General features: G+C 44.8%; 1 protein-coding gene across 2 annotated transcripts in view; it reads right to left on the bottom strand.

The window, feature by feature from the left end:
- Positions 1 to 245: 245 nt before the first annotated feature.
- The window catches only part of IQCK (IQ motif containing K), a 31,060-nt gene continuing 8,185 nt past the window's right edge, over positions 246 to 23,120 (bottom strand). Inside the window, exons 5-9 of one of the 2 annotated variants that reach the window (XM_033167904.1) lie at positions 21,255 to 21,307; positions 20,906 to 20,983; positions 12,207 to 12,291; positions 8,712 to 8,823; positions 246 to 1,490 (exon numbers count right to left, since the gene is read on the bottom strand). In XM_033167904.1, the coding sequence (XP_033023795.1) occupies positions 1,291 to 1,490; positions 8,712 to 8,823; positions 12,207 to 12,291; positions 20,906 to 20,983; positions 21,255 to 21,307 (528 nt within the window). In that variant the 3' untranslated portion in view covers positions 246 to 1,290. The remainder of the gene's footprint in view (positions 1,491 to 8,711; positions 8,824 to 12,206; positions 12,292 to 20,905; positions 20,984 to 21,254; positions 21,308 to 23,120) is intronic. The other variant, XM_033167905.1, reaches the window with a different exon arrangement.

Below are 23,120 nucleotides of genomic sequence, written 5' to 3'. Positions count from 1 at the left end.
CGTACCAGATTACACAGCAGGTGCTTTTATTAACTGATGAGAGCCAAGTCTCATTTTTTTTATAATATATATATTTATTAAATGTATTAATGTGCATTTTTTAATAATGTCCCCTTTTCCCACTCTGCTGACCGTTGCATACTGTTTAATCTTGTACATCTTTGGAAAGGTTTTCAAGACAATCAAATGTGTACCATAATGACTGTACATAAAGATACGAAATTTAAAACGAAAACAAAACAAAAAAAGTTGTAAAGCATGGGCAAAGACATTTTATTTTCAAAATGCTGTTCTTAACAAAACAAAACAAAAATAAAGGCTTTACTATTTACTTACAATGTGGTGGTCATTTTGGTTTTGTCCTTCGAAAACGCGAAGGGTTGACATTTTTGTAACATTCAAAGAGACAGCATCCCGTTCCCTTGGCAAAGGTATTAATGGGGTTCCAGCTAGATCTCTCGTGACTTCAGTTGCTCATGCCATTGGAACAGGGTGGTAGCGCCACAGAAGCAACAGCCAACATGGTGCCTTATGGGAGTTGTAGTCCAACACCTGGGACAATGGCAGCCTCTTAATGTGGCAGTTGGGGGGAGGGAATGCTTCCTTGGATTGCTTGCATAATTTTATTGCTAAGGAGAAATAATTATTAAAAGCTGGAGTGATATTCCTCCCTGCATCCAGCATTAAGTTGCCAGGATGGGAATTATTCTGACTTGGGGTGGAAAGCCTGTGAGCCCCTCCAGCTGCTATACTGCAATCCTATCCTTCTGGACCATTGGCTGTGCTAACTGGGCTGTGGTACACCTTACATCCCCACCCTCTAGTATAGTCTCCTGTCTCCAATCACAAGTGGGGATAGAAGCAACCACTCTGATCTAGCCGGGTTTCTCCCCTTACATAAACACTGATGTCTTTGGATGGCGCATGAGCCACCTTGTGACTGTTTATGCCACTACCTCAATCGGAACCTCAGCCAGTGCCTGCATCTCCCTGGTCCTCCTCATTTACAGCCTTCATTCAAACCAGAATACTTAGAATGTACTAATCTTCAATCACACTGAAGTTGATGGGACCAAGATCAGGTTAGATTAAAGGACTGTGGCTCGAGGTTGGCTGTAAATCAGACTGTCTTACACAGTGTTCTTTGAAAAGTGCCGGTGGTATTTTAGTTCCCAAGCTGAACCCAAACACCATTCGGTTACAGTGGAAATCAATTCACTGAGCCCTGCTCCCTTAATCAGCAGCTGATGGTGATGATTTGGGGCTTTTAAATTAGTATGAAAAGTAGTATCACTGCAGAGCTAAATCACGTGTGGATGCCCAGCTGGTCTGCGCCATTTGTGGATTCTCATCTGTCAAGACTGGAAGGGTTTGATTGTCTTCCTCTTTCTCTGTAACTGTGATGACTTCTGGGTGCGGCAAGATTTCCACCACTGCCTGTTTTGAGCGAACTGGGCTGGGCTGTACTGAGTCTTCCAGCTTGGTTCCCACTGCAAGCAAATAGATTTTTTTTAATGCAGAACTTTGTATCAAACTCCAGACCGGTTAATAGATGTGTCGACAGAGGGTCAAGACTAGGGCCCAGCAGATCTGCCTTCAGATTCCCCACAAAAGTTGCTACGTACACATTATTTAAAGCACATTGCTTCCCCTAAAGAATCCCAGGAGCTGTAGGTTACCTCTCACATTCTTTACAGAGGAAATAAATAAATGTCACAGCAACATTTATATTGAGGACTTTTGTGGTCTGTTATTTTAGGGGACAAGAGAAGCATCAATAAAAACCATTTCTTGTGCATTGCAACTCTAAATAAAAAATAAATGTTAATTCATGTGATTCAAGAGCAGCGCACCAGCTGGGCAGCTCCGTCAGACAAAAGGGCCACAGTTGGTCTTGCCTGCCAGAGTCAACAATGGTAAATGAACAAAAGCCCTGTATCATAATTGCAAATCAGAAGCCCAGCCTCCTACTCGCATTTGCATGGCCTGGGAGGGTTGCAGTGGAAAATACTAGAAGCCTAGGCCGAAGAATGAGCTGGTTCATTCAAGCCGATGTGTGAAATACCTCCCTTTTCAATAATGCCGCCTACTTCGTCCTGTCCCTGGTCAAACAATCTTGTCTCCCTTCCCACCCGGGCTTTAGCATCTAAACCAGGGATGAACCAGCTTCCACCCAAGGTCCACATTTCCATCGGAGTAACTTTCTGAGGGCCGCATGCCAGCAGTAGGTGGGGCCAGGGGAAAAGTGGGCAGAGCAACGGATGTCTTTCCACACCCACCTGCGTGCCTCTCTGCATCCTCCATCGAGACAAATGAGGCATTATGGAAGTTCAAGGGCAGGGTCCAGCCAGCCAAAAACACTCAAGAGTGCAAAACAGGGCCAGTGAAGGGTATGGCCTTGGCAGGGGAGTTCTGAGGGCCTGATCCAGAGGCCTGGAGGGTAGTGTTAGAAACTCAGTATAATTTAATCATCAAATTGCACCTTAAATCTGGGCTATGGTGGCCACAACAGTGTGTCTAGGCACCATTTTCCCCCCTGTGGGCTTTATTATTGTTGTTATTATTCATTTCATTTCTATACCAGTTTCTATTTTAGAGAAAATATCTCAAACTGGTTAACAACACATTAAAACATCAAATAAAACAATCCAGAATAAAACAAATCTAAGCTTCAATGAAAAAACTTCAGATCCTTCGCTAAGTGACATTTGCTTTCCCCATATTTATTTACCTACTTAATTTATATAGCTGCCCCATAGCAGAAGTGCTCTAAGGAGCCAGGGTGGTGTAGTGGTTAGAGTGTCAAACTAGGACCTGGGAGATCAGGGTTCAAATCCCCACTCAGTCATGAATCTCACTGGGTGACCTTGGACCAGTCGCAGCCTCATAACCTACCTGACAGTGTCGTCATAGGGATTAACTGGAGTGGGGTGAACCATGCACTCCTTGGAGGAAAAGGTGGGATATAAATGCAATGAATAAGCCCTTCTGCTTACCTGCTTAAGAAAGCTGGAGGGGCCAGCCAGGTGGAGATGTCAGTTGCCTACCTGGCATCCAGAGATCTCCACATGGTCACAGTTGGGCCCACGCCAGCAGGACTCCCAGCTACACGTCCACATCTGTAAGTGTGTGCGTACATGTCCAGTGCAACCCTCTAGCAGTGTTGAAACATCACCATTTCAAGGAACATCGAAGCTAAAATACAGGCCGTCAACCTCAACATCCCCCCCCTTTAAAGTATTTTTTATTAAAGATTTTCTTGATTTACAAAGGTGCAATGTATCTCTCGTATTTTTTCCATGTAACACAACACTGACACCAAACCCTACATATATTAAGTAAATTAGAAACATCGTCACCCCACCCCACCCACCTCCCTCCCCCTATTCTTCCTAATGTCTCAACATCCCTTTTAAAGCAGGTCCTTATCATGAGTGCAAGTGCTGCTTGCAATAGTCATGTTTTATATCAGGGGGCCCTCCAGATGCTATTGGACTCCCAACTCCCATCAGCCTCAGCTAGGATGGAAAAGGGTAGGATATAAATGCAAGCAATCTAGGCAGGTTTGCTCAGAAATTAGTATTAAATGGGGGGGGGGATTCCATTCCCCCTTTCTCCATTCCCTGTCTCACAATACCCAGTCGGCATTCTGCAACCACTGAGCATGCTCAGCCATCATAGGGCTACTTTGGGGTTTCCCACACACCCACTCAAACTTAGGGGTTCTTCCCCCCATACATTTGTTGTCCTTTTGCAAACCTCAGGGTTCCCTGTAGACACCTCCCTCTTGCGCATGGGTGCTGCTGTTTTGGCTGTATAAAAGGAATGGCACTCGCAGCCTGAACGTTGGAAATAGAAGGAACTCCCAGGTGAGGGTACACGATTGCAGCTTGAATCAAAAGAGTCAGTGCAAGACAACAGTATCATACGCAAGCCAAGGTTTACACTACCTCAACTTTTAGAAAAAGCCAAGGAAGAGGGTGAGGGGTGGGAGAACTGGCCCGATGCAAACATTTGAAACAAATAGTGAATGGGAATTTGCACAGCCAGCAGTAGAACAACCTTGCAAAGGAACGAAACTTCCTTTTTAGAAAGGCAACTGAGCACAGGGGCTCGGGGTAAAAGAGATATAAAATCCGACAGTCGCTCTAGCTGATTAATGAAATGCCCAAAACAGCATCAGCATGAAACAGGAGCTGCTGCCTGTCTAGATGAACAAGAGAGTCTGGTCTTAAAGAGTCACCCAGATTCCTTTAGCTATGCAATGCTGCTGCTGGGAAAGTCTCCATAGTCTGCATTGATAATGTTCATTCAGTTCATGTGATATTGGGGAAACTATTGATGCCCCCCACCCCACCCCAGGATGGGTGAATCTGTCCATTTCTGTTTCTTTCTGTTTCTCATTTTTCCAATCTTAAATTCAGTTCTCCAACTTTCCACGTTAGTTTGCTTTTTTAAAGTCCCCATGAAAATTCATCAATGTCTTACTGCATATTTCTCCTAACAGACACAGACAATTTTGACTAAGAAACGCATTTTTTTTGCTGTATATCCTCTGAAGAAAGGTCTGGGGCACAAAAGTTCAAACAAATGCAAGCGATAGGAGTAGGTTTGTCACTGCTCTACGCAGAGAACAAATGAATCCAGAATTCAAACAAATGGATAAGATCCAATCATAAAGAATCTCATTTTTAAACCATCTCCAGATGAGCAGCTGAAATGAGAACAGGCCCTAAGAGCCCTATGTATTGATAAGGGAGTAACTAGACCTTAATTATAAAGCCAAGATGTTCCCCAAAAGTATTCAGAAATCTCAGAGGCATGTGTCTCTGTGCACAGGAAGCATCCAATAGCAAGGGAATGACTAGCAATGCTTTCTGGAAACTCAAACATTGATTGGCAATGGTATACCCTTGGCTGACTGAACAATAATCTCTGGAATGAGAACAGGCAGTGCACACTGGCTCACTCTAGACATCATGCCAAATCATGGTTAAAGAAGCTTAACTGTGTTTTGTCATAATCAAGAGAACAGCATACTTTGGTAAAGCAAACCAAAATCAGAAACCAGTGCTTTGAAGTGTTTCAAGGGTTCGTTCTAACTGCAGTAGGATGCAATGTCTGAACAGAGTTGCCCTATCTCCAGCCTCAAATCATGCAAAGCAGAGCATGGATGGGAAGTCTAAGGGCCTTGAGATGCAGCTGTACTCCAACTCTCTCCCATCATCCTCAGCCAGCATGAGTAATCGTAAGGGTTGCGGTCTGGAGTGCCACAAGATTCCCATCTTTAGCCCACAGACCAATGTTCATCACCTGAATGAGAATAAGGCAACATGCAAAGAGAAGGAATATAGCTCCAGACAGACCTCTGCACTGACTGGTAAATACACCTGTGACCTAGTCAGAAGGAGCCAGTACTGCAGTCACTGAGATCATTAATGCGACTCCATTAGTGTATATAGCTTTAGCAGGAAGTTTGATCCAGCTGACCCAAAGCACACCTTTCATTCTACCCACCATCGTGACTGCAGTTTCCTTCCTGATTTTCCGAAAGCGAAATAATCCCGCAGTGAGTTTGGCATCTCAAAGACTCCCTGATGGTGGGTGTGGACTATGGCATCAGGATCTGCCTCCCTGGGGTCGCATGACTCCTGCCGCCACATTCTCAGCTGTCACTGCCACGATCAAGTGTTCCAACCATCTCTGGCATTTGGAAAGCACTCGATGCAAACACCGCATGCTCCGTGAACTTGCAGTGCTGTAGTGTGCTTTTGTTTGGAAAGCAGTTCAAGATTTCTGTGAAATCCACAAAACGGTGCTTGTGTACCTCAAGTATTTATAACCTACCCTTTCTCTGTGTCAGGGGTGGGGAACCTCTGATGTTGCTGGACTCCAGCTCCCATCAGCCCCAGCCAGCATAGCCAGGGGCCAGGGATGATGGGAGTTGTAGTGCAAGAATATATGGCAGGGCACCTGTAATATAAGCAAACTGTAGAATAAAATAATAAAGCAACAGAGCCCCATATCGGAATAAATATAAGGTAGCTAAAGTCCAAAAAAGCAACAGCAGTGCAGATGAAAAAACCAAACCCTTAAAAAACGTCTGGGCAAATAAACAAGGACTTTGCACTAAAATGATTACAATGCTAGTGCCGGTCATTCTAACAGAAGGGCCTGTCAGGAGCAGGAGTCAAGCGTAGATCAGCAATAAAAACTTGGTGTCAGTGAAGTTAACTCTTTGTGCAAAGCAACCAAAACAGTGCAGGCCTAGAAATCCTAGCAACTTATCCCAAAAGGTCTTGCCGCATTGAGGCAATTGTGAGGACTGAAGAGCCCCACTTTCCCACAGCTGCCTAAGTCCCCTCCTCTCCAGGGATTTTTCCAAGACTACATCTGCGCACAAACGATCTCTGATTTGCTCATTTCAATTCTCTGTGTGCTCCAGGAGACCAGGCAGGAGAGGGAGACTCCCTGGATTCTTCAAAAACTTGCCTCTCTGTCTCCTAGCCTCACTCCCCTCCAGCTGCCTCTTCTGCCTCTGAGCTTGGACTGCTCTCTGCCCCAGCCTCTTCCTGCTCACCAAACCCCGTTGCCTCTTCAGCTTCTGACACCTCCTCCTCCTCCTCCAGAGGCTGCTGTTTTCAAAATACAAATGTGACTTTAATTTTATTAGTGCAACACTGAAAGGAAGAGGAGGTGTAGAAAGGCATCTCCCCATTTCTTTGAGAATAATCTTATTTATTTCATACACACTTTGACCAAATGTATTTGGAATAATAACTGTCATCCTTCGAGGTTCTTCTCGAAATCACTTGGCAGACTGAAGACTAGAGAATTTGATAGCCATTCCTCTTTGGGGTTTATCACATGGCAACAAAATTGTTTGTTCAAACATTTTGCCCCAAACAAAGCCACATTTGTATTTTGAAAACAGCAGCCGCTATTCAGAGTCAGGCACAAAGACTTCCACCCCCTTTCCTATAACTTCATATATTAATTCTGAAATTAATCAGTCTGTATGTGTGTTTCTATGTTTATTTTGTAACCTTCCTGAATGGTTGAAATTATCACTCTAGAACACTAATATCTCGAGGGCCAAAGGTTCCCCTCTCTGGACCTAATAAATCCTGGCCACTAGCCAACCTTAAACCATGCCTTGCTGTTGGCTAAGCAACTGCTGTTTGTTAGGGCAAAACAAACCAAAAATCCTACAATCAGACAGAATGATGAAACAGGGATTGCTAGTCTTTGTAGGCCTGTGAACACATTTGCAAACCAGAAAAAACTGTTGTGGGCACCAAAGGCAAACCAACCAAGCACATGCCAAAAGCTATTCTACCGGCTACAAGAGAATGCTCCTTCCAAGCCCAATGAAGAAATAAGCAATACATGCTATCAATAATAATATTAACAGCTTTTAAAAGGAATAAGGTTCTTAACCTTCCCCCAAAGAACCAAAGAACCAATAACTTCACTGTGGTTTTACTGTTCATTCCTCCCTTGCAAATGAAGAAGGGTAAAGAAGCAAATTGGAGCCAGGGGTGGGGGGTGGCAAAGGTCATTTGCCCCCAAGGCATCAGCCTCATCTATCAGTATAATAACTTCTGGAAGAACAAAAAAGCCCCAATAGATTGTGAGCCAGAACCGCTGCATTTTGGATAGAGAACCAGTTGTCTTTGCAGCAAAGTGCAAACACAGAGATATCCATTGTATTGGACAGAATGTCATCACAATGTGCTGTGCACACAATGGATGCGTAAAGCTTTGGGATGCTTCGCAAAAATAAAAAAAGGCAAAATGTCTTCACTGTACAACATGTGTTGGCTCGTTTCTGTTCTGTCCCATCAGCGTTGCACCTTTATATTGCATTGCAGAGATCCCCTAAGGGTGCTGCATTTTATTTTTAAATTGGGGTGGTGGTGGCGGCGGGAAATCCTGATTTGGGAATTATTCCATGCCTTACGTTTTCCAGACCTTTCAAACAAGACTGAAAAACACTGTTTATTACATTGGTCCTCCTATAAATGCCACCAATTCAAAAGGCTTAACGCTTGTGGGGAGATTCCTCTTGGGAGGGATTTACAGTCACAGGTACCAAGATGGCAACAATATACAATGATGTTGTCATAAAAGCAAAAGACATTCTGTATGTTAAGAGCACCGAACTGACAAGCACTGCCGAGCGAAATCTTATTTTTAGCACATGCTACATATTATTTAGCACCCTGTTTTGATGGGAGCTATGATGAGCCCAAGTAGAGTCTCCTCCAGGGATGGTGGAGAAATTCACTGTCTGCACTTTCAAGCAAATTCGTGCTTTCGGCCAACTTGTTTTGCCTGAGACAGACTTCTATGTATCTCAGGATCCATCTACTAACCACATCACTCACACCTCTAATTTGTTCAATAGTTCTGCTTCAAAAACCTTCATGAAGTTTCAAATGAAAATGTGTGGCAATTGATTTACACGAGGACTTCCTTTCCTTAAAAAAAGAAAGGAAAGGAAATTGATGCTATTATTATTTAGAAAGGTGGGGAACTGAACTTAAGACTGGAGAAATGAGAAAAACCTACAGCAATGTTCCCCGTCTTTAGTGCCTGAACAAAAGGATGCTTCGGCTAACCACAGTATAACTGGTCATTTAACAAAATGTTCCAACTGTACCATTTACATCCTGATTGCACGGGGGGGGGGGGGAGGAGAAAGTTACCTTTTTTCTCTTGCTTGGCCCAGAATTCTCGCACACGTTTAATAATGTTCTTTGTCTCCCTCAAGTGTTTCTGCCACTGGCGTAATTCTTGAACCTCAGGTTCACAGCGGACCTTGAAGAGTGATGATGATGATTAATTACTAATGTAAAAAGGCATCATTTTCTGTTCTGCCCTGTATTTGATGCAATGCAGTTTCGGCATTGCTGCAGTTTGTCTCCCACCAAAAACTACATTTGTCATCTCGCTACTCACTGTGGCAAAATGACATTGTCATTCAGTTATTCCACCCCATTCATTTCAATGCAAAGGAAACCCGAATGTAAACGGGGGTGGGAGGAATGCAATCAATTATGTGTCATTTCTGGACTGAAAGCAACAGCAGCAGCAAGCACTGTTTTTAGCCAGTGCATGAAGTAACAGCAATGACTAATACACGTACTTAGGAAAGAAGATCTAGCCAATAAGGCTAGAGTGAAACACCCATTATCTAGACTTTTGGATTGCTTTTCTGCTAATCTTCCCTGATGGAGAAATCATTGTTCCTCAATAGAAAATGCATTTCAGTGTAGCTGCTGTTTGGGAGTAAGTGTGTCAACACAAATACAAGAGGCAGCAGCAAAGTCATTTGTTTGGAGTGTTACTTCCCCCTTGCCAAAAAATATTTCTGTGGCTGCACATGTAACATAGCCCAGATGAGTAGCTCTTTCCTGCAAGGGAAACAGTGGCACACATGCAATTTCTCCTGGTCTAAAAAGATAAAGAGGGTACTTGCAGAATTATTTCCCCATCACCTTTAAGTCCACATAGTAACTCCGCATACTTTCCTTTGACCAAGAGAGCAGCAAAATGAAGAGCCCAATCAGAGATCTACTAGTCCAGTGTCATGTTTCCAGGAAGTCCACAAGTCGGCCATGAAAACATGTCCACCATGCCCTTAGCGGGCAGTAAAACTGTTCCAGGGAACCTCAGGTGGGCTATCATGCATGCCTGTTAAGTTGTCTTTCGGTCAGTAGGTCAAAGTTGTACAGATCTGCTTCGGTGCATGGACACTTCGTCTTGGGTTTTACACCTGCACAAATCTCCTTGCTTATTTCATGGGCTGTTCTGAAGCTTTAGACTTAGATCACCCACCAGGACTTCCAAAGCCCTCTCAGTCTCATAGCCAGGTTGGAATCCCAATCTGAAAACATAATCTAAATGTGCCTGAAGTTGCTCTGCTATTACAACCTTGGTAACCTTTTCTACAGAGGGCTGAGAATATGCCTAAATCTGAATATACACAAAGTTGGCTTTTTTAAAAGTAAGCAGAGAAAGCTCTCCTCAAATTTGGCATTCACCATTTCTGCCGGTGGCCCAGTGAGCTCACACCAACTTGCCAATATGGGAAATAAGCAGGAGAGTAACTGGTACAGCCTTCCTCAACCTGATGTGCTCCCATCTGCCTCAGCCAGCATGGTCGATAGTCAGTGGGAGTTGTAGTACAAAACATCTGGAGACAACTCTGAAGACAACTTTGGAAAGATGAAACAAAATAATAATAAAAAAATTCCTTCCAGTAGCACCTTAGAGACCAACTAAGCTTGTTCTTGGTATGAGCTTTCGTGTGCATACACACTTCTTTGGAAAGATGGTTGCAGATGGCCCCTTCCAACTCTAGGAGTCAAGGACTCTGGCTTGGATCCAAATGTCCCCTTCCTCTAGAGGAAAACCTATGGATCCAACATTGTTCACAACTTTGAGGGAAACTAGGCTGAAACCAATCCATGCAGCTGCTACAAGCGACTACTCTTGAAGCCTGTGACACAGGTTCCCATCTCGCATAGCCAGGTTGGATTGAATCTGAGCAATTTTATGAGCAAAGAATTGTGCCAAAAAAGGCCCTCAGCAGGCAGCTGAAACTTCCTAATATAATTAATGCAATGCACATTTGACAGCAGCATTATTATTGCTCATAAGAAGAAATATTAAAGATAACCTGTATCAGAGCCTGGTCAATGTAGAGCTGCTTTCAGATAAAAGAGCACAGATTCAGCCATATCTGACTAAAGGTAGCTTACCAAAATGACTCCATAATGAGCTGATCCTGTGGAGAGGATCACAGAGCTATACAGCAGAGCAAGAACCACTGAATACAAAAATTGACAGACAATGAAATATTCTTATGCCTTCTCTGGGTTTTTCCCCCAGGTGAGTACCTCAAGATGCACGGCAATATCACTGAGGACATGTTACCATGCACATTAATTTTAGAAATGCCCCACAAACCACACACATATCGTGAACATGTGGCATGAGGAAGCCTGTGCTCCTAGTTAGTTCCTAGTTTCCTTAGTTTGTTCCCCATCTAGCCTTTTCGTAGGCACACACAGCGCATACCATTAGGCTGTGAACACAGGGAATATTTTTAAGGTGAACATTTATCGTGCACATAATCCTAAAGGGGCATTATTTTCATGCAGCAAACAAAAAAAGTAAAATTATTTTTTTAGATTAACAACAAAACGTTACTTAAAAAATACAAACTGCTTCTGCACCCAGGCCGAGGAGGGGCTGGAGAGCTGTCTCTGCAAGGGTGGGAACATGTTTTTGTTGCTTCGCAAGGAGCCTACCACTCACCACCTTTAGAGGAGAGGGAAATGTGGAGGTGAGGGGCTGCTTTTGTGGCAGAGGGACACATGGGGCTCCCACATTGTTACCTCACCTCAAAGAACAGCATGGACCCTCCAGCGGCAAGACCTCAGCGATAAGGTGGTGCTTGTTGCTCAAGGGTGTGCCCCAGGCCATTCCCCCAAGCGCTCCTGACTTCTTTTCCACAAAGACAGACATTTATTTTGTGCCTCAACAGCTCTCTCATCCCTCCTCAATCTGTATGCAGAGGCAGAGAAGCGACCTGGTCACCACGATGGAGCTACTGCTCTACTATAGTTGAGCAACGTCAGGGACCCATAAAGCCAATATTCTGGCATTAAGGCGAGCCTGAGCACACCCCGCACACAGGCCTATAATCCTTCTTCCTCGCCCCTCTTTGTTTTTTCCTCCTGAACAGCTCAGCATCCCGTTCCTTCATTTATTTCTTTTCTCTTGCCTCAGTGGATCCCTCCCTCCTCTGCCCTCCTCTGCGCAGATTCACATGCTCAGACATGAGACTTGGGGATTTTTTCCAGACATCTTCTTGCCACCAGAAAAAAAAGGGATGATAAAAAATGGAAGTTAGAGCAAGGAAGCTTTTCGCACCCTGATGAAGCCCATTTCATCTCTGAACTTCTCTGTTGCGGGTTAATATTTTTTTATTTTTTTATAAAAGCACAGCAGCTTGCCCCCTCCGATAAGATCGTCAGCACGAGACAGCTTCTATGCAAACACAAGCCAACCATCAGGGTCTTCGTGGCTATTTATAGCACCTGCTACTTAGAATTTATGTAAGGGGTTTTCCCCAGGGCCTCCGCAGTCGCACAGATTCAACATCAAACAAAATAATTATAGATGACTCTTACCCGATAACCTCTCCAGAATGACTGAATTATGTTGCCTGCTTCTTCCTCCGTTAACAGCAGGGACAGCGGAATTGGTGGCCTAGGACTGAAACAAATGTTTTTTTTAATAAAAAAAAAAATCAAAATCACACCTTGGGTAAAAGGAAGGTCACTGTCAAACTAAGGACACCAGACTCCAAGTCTCCTAATGACTGCTCACGGTGGTTTCAAATAGACGGAAATGGAACTGGGAACAAAATGGCTCCTTGTGGTACCCCAAAAAATAACAGACATGTGGCTGAGGTGAGGTATAGTCACCAATGCCACATCTCTCAGAATGATCCTGTAGGTAGGAGTGGAACCACTGCCTTCCAATACAAATTAACCAAGTCAGTCCAGCTGGTAAAAGTCATCCATTAAGAAAACCAAGGCCAATTCAGTCCCATACCCAGGACCAAACTCGAACTGGAATGGATTTGCCATTCTCTCAAGCACTATACTCAAAAAGGGGTATTTGTGACCAGGCAGTAGTTATCCTGTAGGGACGCAGGTGGCACTGTGGTCTAAACCACTGGGCCTCTTGGGCTTGCCAATTTGAAGGTCGGCGGTTCAAATCCGCATGACGATGGTGAGCTCCCGTTGCTCTGTCCTAGCTTCTGCCAACCTAGCAATTTGAAAGCAACACCATTTCAAGTAGATAAATAGGTACCACTGCAGCTGGAAGGTAAATGGCATTTCCATGCGCTCTGGGTTCCATCACAGAGTTCATTTGCACCAGAAGTGGTTTATTCATGCTGGCCACATAACCTAGAAAACTGTCTGGACAAACGCCGGCTCCCTTGGCCTGAAAGCGAGATGAGCACCATACCCCCATAGTCACCTTTGACTGAAATTAACCTTTGACTGGAATTCACCTTTACCTTTAGTAGTTATCCTAATCCTCCAAATCCAGGGAGGGCTTTTTCAAGGAGTGGACACCCTATTGCCTCTTTAAGTGCCACAAGCCCCAGCCTCTCATCCAAAAATGTGTTTAGTAGACTTAGGACCCATTAAGGCAACAAACAGCCTCCTGGACATTTTCAAACTAGTCATGAAAAGCAAGTATTGAGAGGGCATGTGGTAAATCGAATGGCTGCAAGCAACATGACTACGTCTTCAGGCCTCAAAAGCTCAACTGCTCCCAAGAATGGACAGCATGCTCGACCTTGTCTGGAGCTGTCACAACAAAGTACAGAGGCAAGCAACTGTCTTGCAAACTGAAGAGAGCCCCACAGTTGTCATGGTCATGGAGGCAATGAAGCTCTTGACATGGCCCAGTGAGAACAGCCTCTGCATGAATAGTGTGACGTCACTCAAGGCAATTGTCCTGGGTTCTCCAACACCATGCCTGTAGCCTCCTAGGTCAATCAGCCAGGGAGGCTGAATGGGTGGTACATCAGCAGCATCTCCACTACATGTCCTCAAAGCCCACCCCATGACACAGAGGTCTCCCAGTAAGGGCAATGGAAAGTTTCTGGACCACAGCAACTCGCCCTGCCTAACCTCCAACCTATCTTGATGGGGCACAGAGTACCTGATGGGCACAGATGGGTCGCATCCACTCCACCCGTCTCCCCACCCCAGCCCTGACTTGCCAGTACATGCCACATCAGCTTGGCTCCCGCATCCATCATGGATAAATTCAGTCATATTTTTAACCAACCTTATGGGGCGTGGAATAGTGTAGGTTTGGACAACCTATGGCTCTTGAGATGTTGCTGAACTACAACTCCCTTCATCCCTGGCCATTGCCCATGCTTGATGGGGCCGATGGGAGTTGTAGTTCAGCAACATCTGAAGCGCCAAAGGTTCCCCACACCTGGAATACCAGGATGTAAACAACAATCATGCTTCCCAGTGCTCTCAACTTCATACGGTTTTCCAAAGTGCCCCCTTTTATGTCCTCAAAAAGTCCGCCAGCACCCCAATGAAGCCCTCCGACAATGGCTCTCTCCTTCATCTATTACAAACGTTTATATCTTCTTTCAGGGAAACACAAGATCACCCTTTCTAACCTTGGAAAATTAGCTCTGGCCCCAGTTCCACAGGCTTCATTTTTAAATCATGAGGAGCTGTCAGAGAACTGATCCAGGACTAAAGTAGAAAAGGCAATGTATAAATCAAGGCAAAGGTGGAGGGAGGGCTAATATTCAAGGGGGGGGGAAGGGTGGAAGTCTCCTAGAGATATCAATCATTTCAGCAGGCCGGGAGCAGAAGGCACGCCAGGTCCATTTTTGTCTCCAGGAGTATTAGTAATTGGCTTCAGGTCAAATAAAAATAGAATATGAGCAGAGGCAATAGCCCATCAAGAGTGAACTGGGGAAGAAGGAACAAGTTATTTGTGGCAGGAGACAGCTGTGACACTCCAGGAGGAATCAGAGCTGACAACTCCGTTGATTTTGAAATTAACAGCTATCCTGTGAATGCCAATCTATACACAATATCTGAAACATAAACACTTTGCTTGTACAAGGAAGATTTCGGCTCAGAAATAGCATAGCTTCCCAGTACTTTAATACAAGGTGTGACTTGGTAAATTCACAATTGGAACTTCCACCTTAAAAAAAAGCTTCCAATTCAATACTCCTATGATCCTATATTACAGATTATCCTTATTTGCATTAGCAGTGCCCTCCGTCAGAGCCCAGAGGGGTGGCTATTTTTTGTCCCTGTTGCAATCCCAGACATGTGACTCATATGTTATTAAAAGGCAAGAAAGGAAGAGAACTGCTGGCAAACAAGCAGGGGTGTAGGGAGCAGCGACTTTCATTCTGTCCTGTCTTCCACACGTAACCAGCGCTGTTTCCACTCTGCTACAGTTCAGTTTATGCTAAAATCTATGTTATTTCTCCCTCTCTCCCCCCCTCTCTCTCTGACCCAAACTAATGTAATGAATTATGTCACAAATGTAAATGTGTTTCAGTGAAAGAAAAACATCAAAACACTCCTGGCAACTCTGAGATCACAGGTTAAGAGGTTTTTAACTGTTTTTAGAATATTTTCAACTGTTTTTACAATGCTTTAAAAAGATTATTATTATTATTATTATTATTATTATTATTATTATTATTATTGATGCGTTTGCTGCTCTCAGTTTCTTCAGGAAGAAGGGCAAGATATAAATTGAAAAAAATAAACAATATCAACAGAATAAAAACAATGCAGAAAATAATGCAATTATGTGTGTAATGTTGCAGAATGAAAAAACAGTGACCACCAATACCACTTGTCTTCACTTGCACAATTTCTGTTGCTGACCTCAGATGAACATGTGAATTGCAGCAATTTCTGCGCCCATTTCTGATGGAACTCCCCAACGTCCCTGCTTTCAAGCGAATGAAGTTGGTGCCACAAACGACAAAATTTGCTGACTTAAGATATCTATTAGTCATAGAAATAGGACTTTCCAAGGAAAGGAAAAAAAGGTACTGTTCTGTATGGTACTTCCCACCTCTGCATGAGGAGATAAATGGCTGCTTGCTGGAAGTGGATATTGCTATTATAGGGCAGGCTACAGCAAGGGGCAGCTGTAGCACATTGAGGAAGGAGTTTACCTTACATTTAAAGCTTTTGTATGTGCTCCCATCTAAATACCAAAATGGAAGCACAGGCGGAAAAAGTAATTAAGGGCTATTTATTTACCATCACCATCACCATCACCCAGAAGGAAATAACTACTCTTGTGTCTAAGATGAGATGTTAATTTATGTCACTTGGTCTCCAATGCTGCATATGAACACTGTCAGCAATAAGTAATGGATTAACCCATGAAATGCCTGTTTTCTTTTAAGGCAGAGGCTGATGAAATTCTCCCTGTTAATGTATGTGGTTGAAATCTGAAGTCCTCGAGATCTGACAGTTCTTGAAATATGCCCCCAAGCAGATTTTCACAGATCATTCTCTGTTGTCCAGCAAAATCCACACCACTTTGAGAAAGGGTGGGTCAAACACTATATCTGAAAGGGCGCCAGGGAGGATCCTCGATTATCTGTCCAAATTTGCGGTGCATAAATCAACGTCAACTTGATGTCAGTGTGCAGGGAGCCTTCTATCTTCTTCTGTTTGAATTCTCTTGATCCCAGTGGCCATGCTGGCTGGGGCTGCTGGGAGTTGTCATTGAAAAGATCAGGAGGGCAGCAGGTTGGCAAAGGTTCGAGTAGCATATAAAGCCAGGTTGGGCCAGACGATGCTATCTCAGCCCAACAGTCCAACGTCGTACCACAAATCTGGTTCCTAAAGTTGATCCTTCGTTTGGCAGGTTAGTTACATGGAACTCTGAAGTCAGCACACACTTAGATATCTTCACTTATTTCCACTCTATAATTACAACGGCTCCTGTCCTGGAGTCAAAAAGAGTTGGGGTGATGGTGCCACACAAAGATATGCATATGCATATGACTTGAAGCAAGGAGTTTAGCAGCAGGTTCCAGCTGACTTTCCCTCTGCTCCATCAAGAGAGCTTACAAGAATAGGAACCTAGGAGGTTTGAGCCTTGCTGCTCCATAGCAGACCTGAAACGTTGTGTGAAGATTTTTCCTATTGGAGATCCCTGATTTCTATCAATTGCTACTTCATCTGCAGCAGCCCAAGTCACTGTCCCTCAGGAGATGCATTTGGAGAGGCACAAGAGCAGTGGCAGACTTGGGCACTATAGCACCCTGTGCGAGGCCAAAATTTGGCATCCCCTTCCCTGCCCTCAGGTGGGCCTTCCCCAAGCAGGTAAGGAGGTGCCCAGCTCTGGGAAGGAGGCATGAGGGTTCTGGGGTATCAGTAAACTTGGAGGAACCAAAAGATGGATAAAAGGGCAGAAAATCTTTCAGGGAGGAATCCATAAAAGCCGAGGGCGGAACTCTAAAAACGGCCAAATGAGGACTGAGAGTAGGCACAGAATACTGACTATTGAGGAGGAGGAATGGACGTATCTGGCTGGCACACTAAATGGGAGCACTCCACACTGCAACATTTTGCTGCAGGCCCCGCTTGTAATTGCAAAATGGAACTCCGTGTTTGGAGACAGTATACCTCTGACCACTAGACATTGGGGGCAAACAACCGGGATGGAGATCACTATCTTGCCCAGCTTCTGAGCTTCCCCGCAACATATGGGCAACTTCTTCCAAAGGCAGAACACCATAATGAGATATCCGTGCCCCTCCCAGAAGCTGTCAGACTACAACTCCCATCATACCTGACTACTGGCTGTGCCAGCAAGGGCTGATGGGGTTGGAGCCAAACAACACCTGGGACGGCCACCAGTTTCCCCATCCCTGGCCAAGGCAGACTGTTGGCCCAATGAAGCACGGCAATTCTTACAGTATTTAATTCTGTTGTGCCTTTTCCAAAAAAATATATATATATATAAAAAAATGAAGGCTTCAGTCAAACCATTTCAGAATGGAATAGTTGCTTCTTTCTCTTTTCTGCTGGAGTATGGATTCGCACATGGAGAACGCAGGCATTAATCTAGGCCAAACGTGCTGGGCAGATTTTGACATTCACTGTGTCTGACAATCTAATAGTTTAGCCCCTGCAGTGATTCTTGTTCCAGTGTATTTAGAAAGAGAGGAAGCTTGCTGCATGCAGCATCTCTTCTGATACAGGGTGGTGCAGGAGGAGGAGTGGGGGTGGATGTTTGGAATGGTGGTTGCAGGAGCTCATCTGGATTTTTACACAGGCTTCAAATGCAGGAAGCAATGTCTTCCTGTTGTTATTTCCAGCATGGTGGGAGAGAGGATCTGTTAAGTGTTTTACTGACATACAAGAAGGGGGGGGGGGGTTGCCTAAAAGGGCTTTACATTTTGTGTGTGCAATTTTTTAAAGTCATGAAACTGGAAACAGACACAAGGCAGGGGAGCGGAAAATAACATGTAACCAAAGTGGTCACCAAAAGCAATAGATTCACAGCTTTGTTCATTCAGCTGGGAAACAAAAACTGTGCTCGCCAGGGGGGAGAGGAGGTGGCAAGAACAGACGAGAGATGTGAAGAACAAGGAAAAAGGGAAGAGATTGTCTTGAAGGATGTGAGAAGGCATCCTTTTCCATCCCACCCTGTACTCATCACACACAGCAGTGCTTCCATTCCACTGCAGTTCATCTTCCGCCAAAAAGTACTTTAGCCATCTCACTATCTGCTATGGTGAATTATGTAAGTTGTGTAATTGATTACATAAAGTGTGTAAGTTATGTTGTCATTATGTTGTTCCATGCCATTTTTTTTCAGTGCAAAGAATGTGAGATGCAAATGCAATGCCCCCCAAAAAATAATCAATTACATATCAATTGCAGACTGAAAGCAACAACAACAACAGTGAATACTGACTGCATTCACCTGACTGATTTCTGTCCTGGATATTGGACAAATAAGCAAATATCGACATTTCCCACTCCTTTTCCATTTGTTGGAATTCCCCAGAATCCCTGTCTGCTGCTGCTACTTGTCCTTCCTTTTCGCTTCTCTGTTATTTGCAGGCCCATAATCAGATCTCTGGTGGTGAAATGGCCTCAGGGCCAGCCCTGCCATTAGGCAGTGTGAGGCAGCTGCTTCAGGCTAGCGATGGGGGAGAAACTCAATTCAGTTCACAATGAACAGTGAACCAACCTTATCTGCGCTTTCTGAAACGTGAGATGCTCAGCAAAATGGCATGCCTTGGGTCAAGCACCAGTGCTCAGGCCAGACAACCTCACAGGGTACTTGAAAGGACAGAATGAGGAAAGAACTATCTATACCCTCTGAGCTCACTGAAGAAAAGGCAGGTATTTTCAAAGTTTTCCAAATGACTTCCTTGTATCTCAGTTTGGCCTCTCTTCAGGTGTTAGGGCCTCCCCTTCACTGTGCTGAGTGGTTCAGACTCCCTTCTGAGTGGCTGCTGATCGCCCAAGCTCAGCTGCAATGTTTCCTTACAATACAGCACACAGTTTAGCGAAGAAACTGTTTTTACAGTGGCCAACCACGCTGAGGGTTGCTTCCGTGGGAGCAAATAATCCCATAGTTTTAACTATGCACTGTGCAATTAATTCTTCTCTTTTATCTGTCCCATATTTCCCAACACTCCAGCATCTTCCAAACAAGCTGTTCCATGAATGCGGAAGTCTCCTTTACAAACGGCCCAGCTGCTTTTTCACACAAACTCTCCTCCCGCCATTTCTTTGAAACGCTATGGAGAAGAGCAATTCTCTCCAGTGCTCAAAAGCCATCCCTCTCCTCGAGCTCGAGCTAAGATGAGAGCGGTGTAGCCAGGCACAGAGCAGGGGGACGCTTAAAATAAATGCTTATGGTGAAAACCGGGGCCGGGGCAGGCCGCTTGAAACATTGCAAAGCCTGTAGAAGCACAGAGCTTTGTAGAGAGAGAAAGAAAGCACTCACCCCTGCTAAATTAGCCCTATAGGGCCAGCTGAGAACTGAGTGATGTCAACTGTAAAGACAGCTGAGACTAGCAGACTTAGGTCAATTAGAATATGAAAAGGAGAAAAGGTGTGGGGGGGAGGAATGTTGTTCCACGTACACTTGGCATGCATGTTAGCCTCCAGAGAAAAATTGCTATGTGCAATTCTGCAATTTATTAGTAGAACAAAGAAGCCATCGGATGGATCGACAGACAGATGGACAGAAGCAGGAGTTAAAACCCCTGAGAAACTTTTGAGAATTCTGAGGGTCAATAGCGGAGGATGAAAAGCTCAATAAGAGGGTGTTTTGAGATACTTCATAATGCAAACAAACTGAAGGGCTCTTGTAACCCCAGTCAAATGCCCATGTGCCAGCTGGCCGTGGGCAGATGGCACAGGAAACCACACAAATGCAGAAATGAAGGCTATTTCCTTTCATACACTTGCAAAGCAGCAGGTGACTTTGAGCTAGGCTCTAGAATAGCTTAATAGTAAGCAATGCTCCTCCTATTACAACTCACCACGCACCCAGTGTTTCTGAAGCACCCTGGTCTCCTTCTATTAATTTACTGGAGGGACCACCTTATTTACTTACTTACTTACTTACTTACTTACTTACTTACTTACTTACTTACTTGTTTGTTCCTTAAAATGATATCCTGCTATTTCTCCCAAAGGAGCCCAGGGCAGCAAACACATTGGTGACACTGCCGCCCGATTCACATGCCATCACCCATGTAGGTAGCTTTGTGGCTTGCATCCACATGGAGAGGCTGCTCAACTCAACGTGGCAAACTGTCTGTGTAAAGTGGCTTCCCAGCAGGTCTTGCTTATCCTATCACAGTTGCAAAAGTGCTACAGTGGAAACGCATTTGGCCCCACTCTGAAGGAACCCTTTGAATCAACAGAATCCCCCCCCCCCCAAAAAAAAGATGTGTTGTCAAACTGTTGCGCCAGTAAACAATATTTGTTCATTCGTATAACAATAATCAGAACAATAGGCAGGCAATTTAAAGACCCCCTCCTCTCCCGGGTTCAGGAATAATGAATCCTTCAGCATTCTGCCTTTCAATTTCTGTGCAAATTAACCACGGACAAAAATGCCTTGGAACAAGGTGGCTACCAAATTAGCATGCATGTCAGAGAGTCTTTGTTACACATGAATAATAAAGGCAATTGAAAAGGGGACAATTTGACTGAGCTCTATCCTGAGGTTTGCCAGATAGGGGGCAGGATGAGCAGGCGGGGAGGGGGGAGGGGGGCAGGCATACTGTATTTCATTCCTGGATGATACTTACTGGTCCTTTAGCCACTCCTTCACAAAAGGGATCTCGAAGAACTCAACAAACGGTTCGTCTTTCCTCTTTGGGTTGTGGCTGATCGGGCCGCCATGAGGTTAAAAAGGCACCGTTAGTAAAGGAAATCAAACACATGGGTCTCAAAATGGTTCACAAACAACAGGGGGGAAATTAGGAACGTTTAATATGGAGACGGCCAACATGGTGCCCTCCAGATTTTGTTGGATTTTGGCCTTGATGTTTGACCAAGTTGGCTGGAGCTATCTCTTTAAAGCTGTACTGCAGCAAAATCTGTATAGAACCAGGTTGGCTGCTCCTGGTTTAATATTTCAAAGGTTAAGTAACTTACTTGTATAGCCATTCGGTTAGGAAATCCAAGGCAATGAATCTTGTCCTTTTCCTCTACAAAATAGAAGATGACGCAAAAATGAGACAAATGTCAGAGCAACAGCCAGCAAGCTTTCCCAGTGGAATGAACAGGCCCCTTCCACAGGTGCCTGTTTGGTATTGTTTTTAGCTTTTATGCTTTCATTATAATTTGTATGTCGCCTTGGAACACATGTCAAAGGTGATATTATTCTTATTCTTATTTACAAGTGAGGTTTGGATAGATGCATCCCATAGATAGGTAAGATAGATCCCTTCCTACAATGATCCCATCATGGTTTATCCACCTCTGCCAGGCCTAGGAACCTTTTTCTTATGTAGGGCTCTTGACCCAGGAGAAAAGTCAATTGGAGTCGCAGTCAACGGGGAATGGAGCTGGGGCCAATGGCGGAAAGAACCAGAGCCAAAGGTGAGCATAGTTTGCAACAGAGATTGAGAACTGCAGGCCCAGGTGCTGAATCAGTAGTGTAGGGAGCCAGGGGGAGGGTGGTGGTGATCCGCACTGGGCATTTGGGGATCGTAGAGCGGCACAGGAGTCTTTAGTGTGGCTGTGCATTGGGGTTGGCAGGGGGTTGCTACGCTGCTGTGCTGAATGCAGCCCCCCCCCCAGCCAAACTATCTGGGTCTCTCTCCCCAGGCCACACTCAGTGCTTGCCCTACTACAAATCTCAAGAGTTTTTGCCTGGCTGAAATGCATCCTTGAACTTCTGGCCTGCTTGGATGGAGAATGGTAGAGAGGCGAGTGTGTGTGTTTAGAAACTAGCCTACTATATAAATATAGAAGTTACATTCCTTGCTCCTTCCACTTTGGACCCTGGCCCTGCCCACAACTGGCATGTGGCCCCCGGAAGATTCTCCACTCCTGCTTAGCTGCAGGATTGCATAGATTCCCCTGCCTCTTTGTTCCACTGCATCCCTGCTCTCTCTCTGACACAAGCACACACGAGGTAGAAGAGGAAGTCTGGGATAGCTCACTCGGTAGAGCATGGGACTCTTAAATCTCAGGGTCGTGGGTTCGAGCCCCAAGTTAGGCAAAAGATTCCTGCATTGCAGGGGGTTGGACTAGATGACTCTCAGAGATTCCCAGAGTGGCAGTCCAGAAAGAAAGAGTGGCTTCAGTGTTCGGCAAGACGAATTATACCAAGGGCCACGCGAAATGAGACGGGGGGGCTGCAGGCTGCAGGTTCCCCATCTCAGCTCTGTATTGTTTGGAGCAACCAAAGAAACTCATGCAGTCTCTTGCATGCTCTTTATCTATGTCTCCGGATTAAGGTCTAGCTAGGCTTTCATTTATCTGCTGGAATTTACAAGCAGCTTTAGAGGTTGGGAATCCCCATTGGAAGCTGCTTCTTATTTCACCCTGTTCTGAAAGTAAAAGAAATGTGTTCCCTTAAGTTGATATTTATGACACGGAAGCAGAAGCAAATCCTTTCCTGGGATTACAGTTTCCAAGAACAGGCCATTTGGATTGAGGGGATTAAGAGAGTTAATGCAAGGAAACCTCCAGGGTTCTACTCTGCGGCTGTGCTCATCAGCGAGCGCGACTCAGAAGCGGCACCCCTGACGTCAGGGAGTGGAGGGGGGCTTGCTTATTTATTCAAACCATTTGTGCCCCAACTCTTCAGACAAAAAGGCTTCCCAGACAGCATGCATTAGGAAAAAGGAATGGGAGGGAAGAGGTGGAAATGATATTGCAGGCCAAATTTGAACTCCTGGTGGCGCCTCTCCTCATATTAACCAACCTGGAACCTGCAATCATAATCTGAGGTCCTTTTTCATGTGCCCCCTCCACAAGAGGTCCAGAAGATGGCAACACAAAATAGGCCTT

The sequence above is a fragment of the Lacerta agilis genome, chromosome 13, assembly GCF_009819535.1.
Source record: "Lacerta agilis isolate rLacAgi1 chromosome 13, rLacAgi1.pri, whole genome shotgun sequence".
Classification (NCBI taxonomy): domain Eukaryota; kingdom Metazoa; phylum Chordata; class Lepidosauria; order Squamata; family Lacertidae; genus Lacerta; species Lacerta agilis.
The sequence above is the reverse complement of the archived record's forward strand: the minus strand, read 5'-3'. Positions and strand labels throughout refer to the sequence as shown.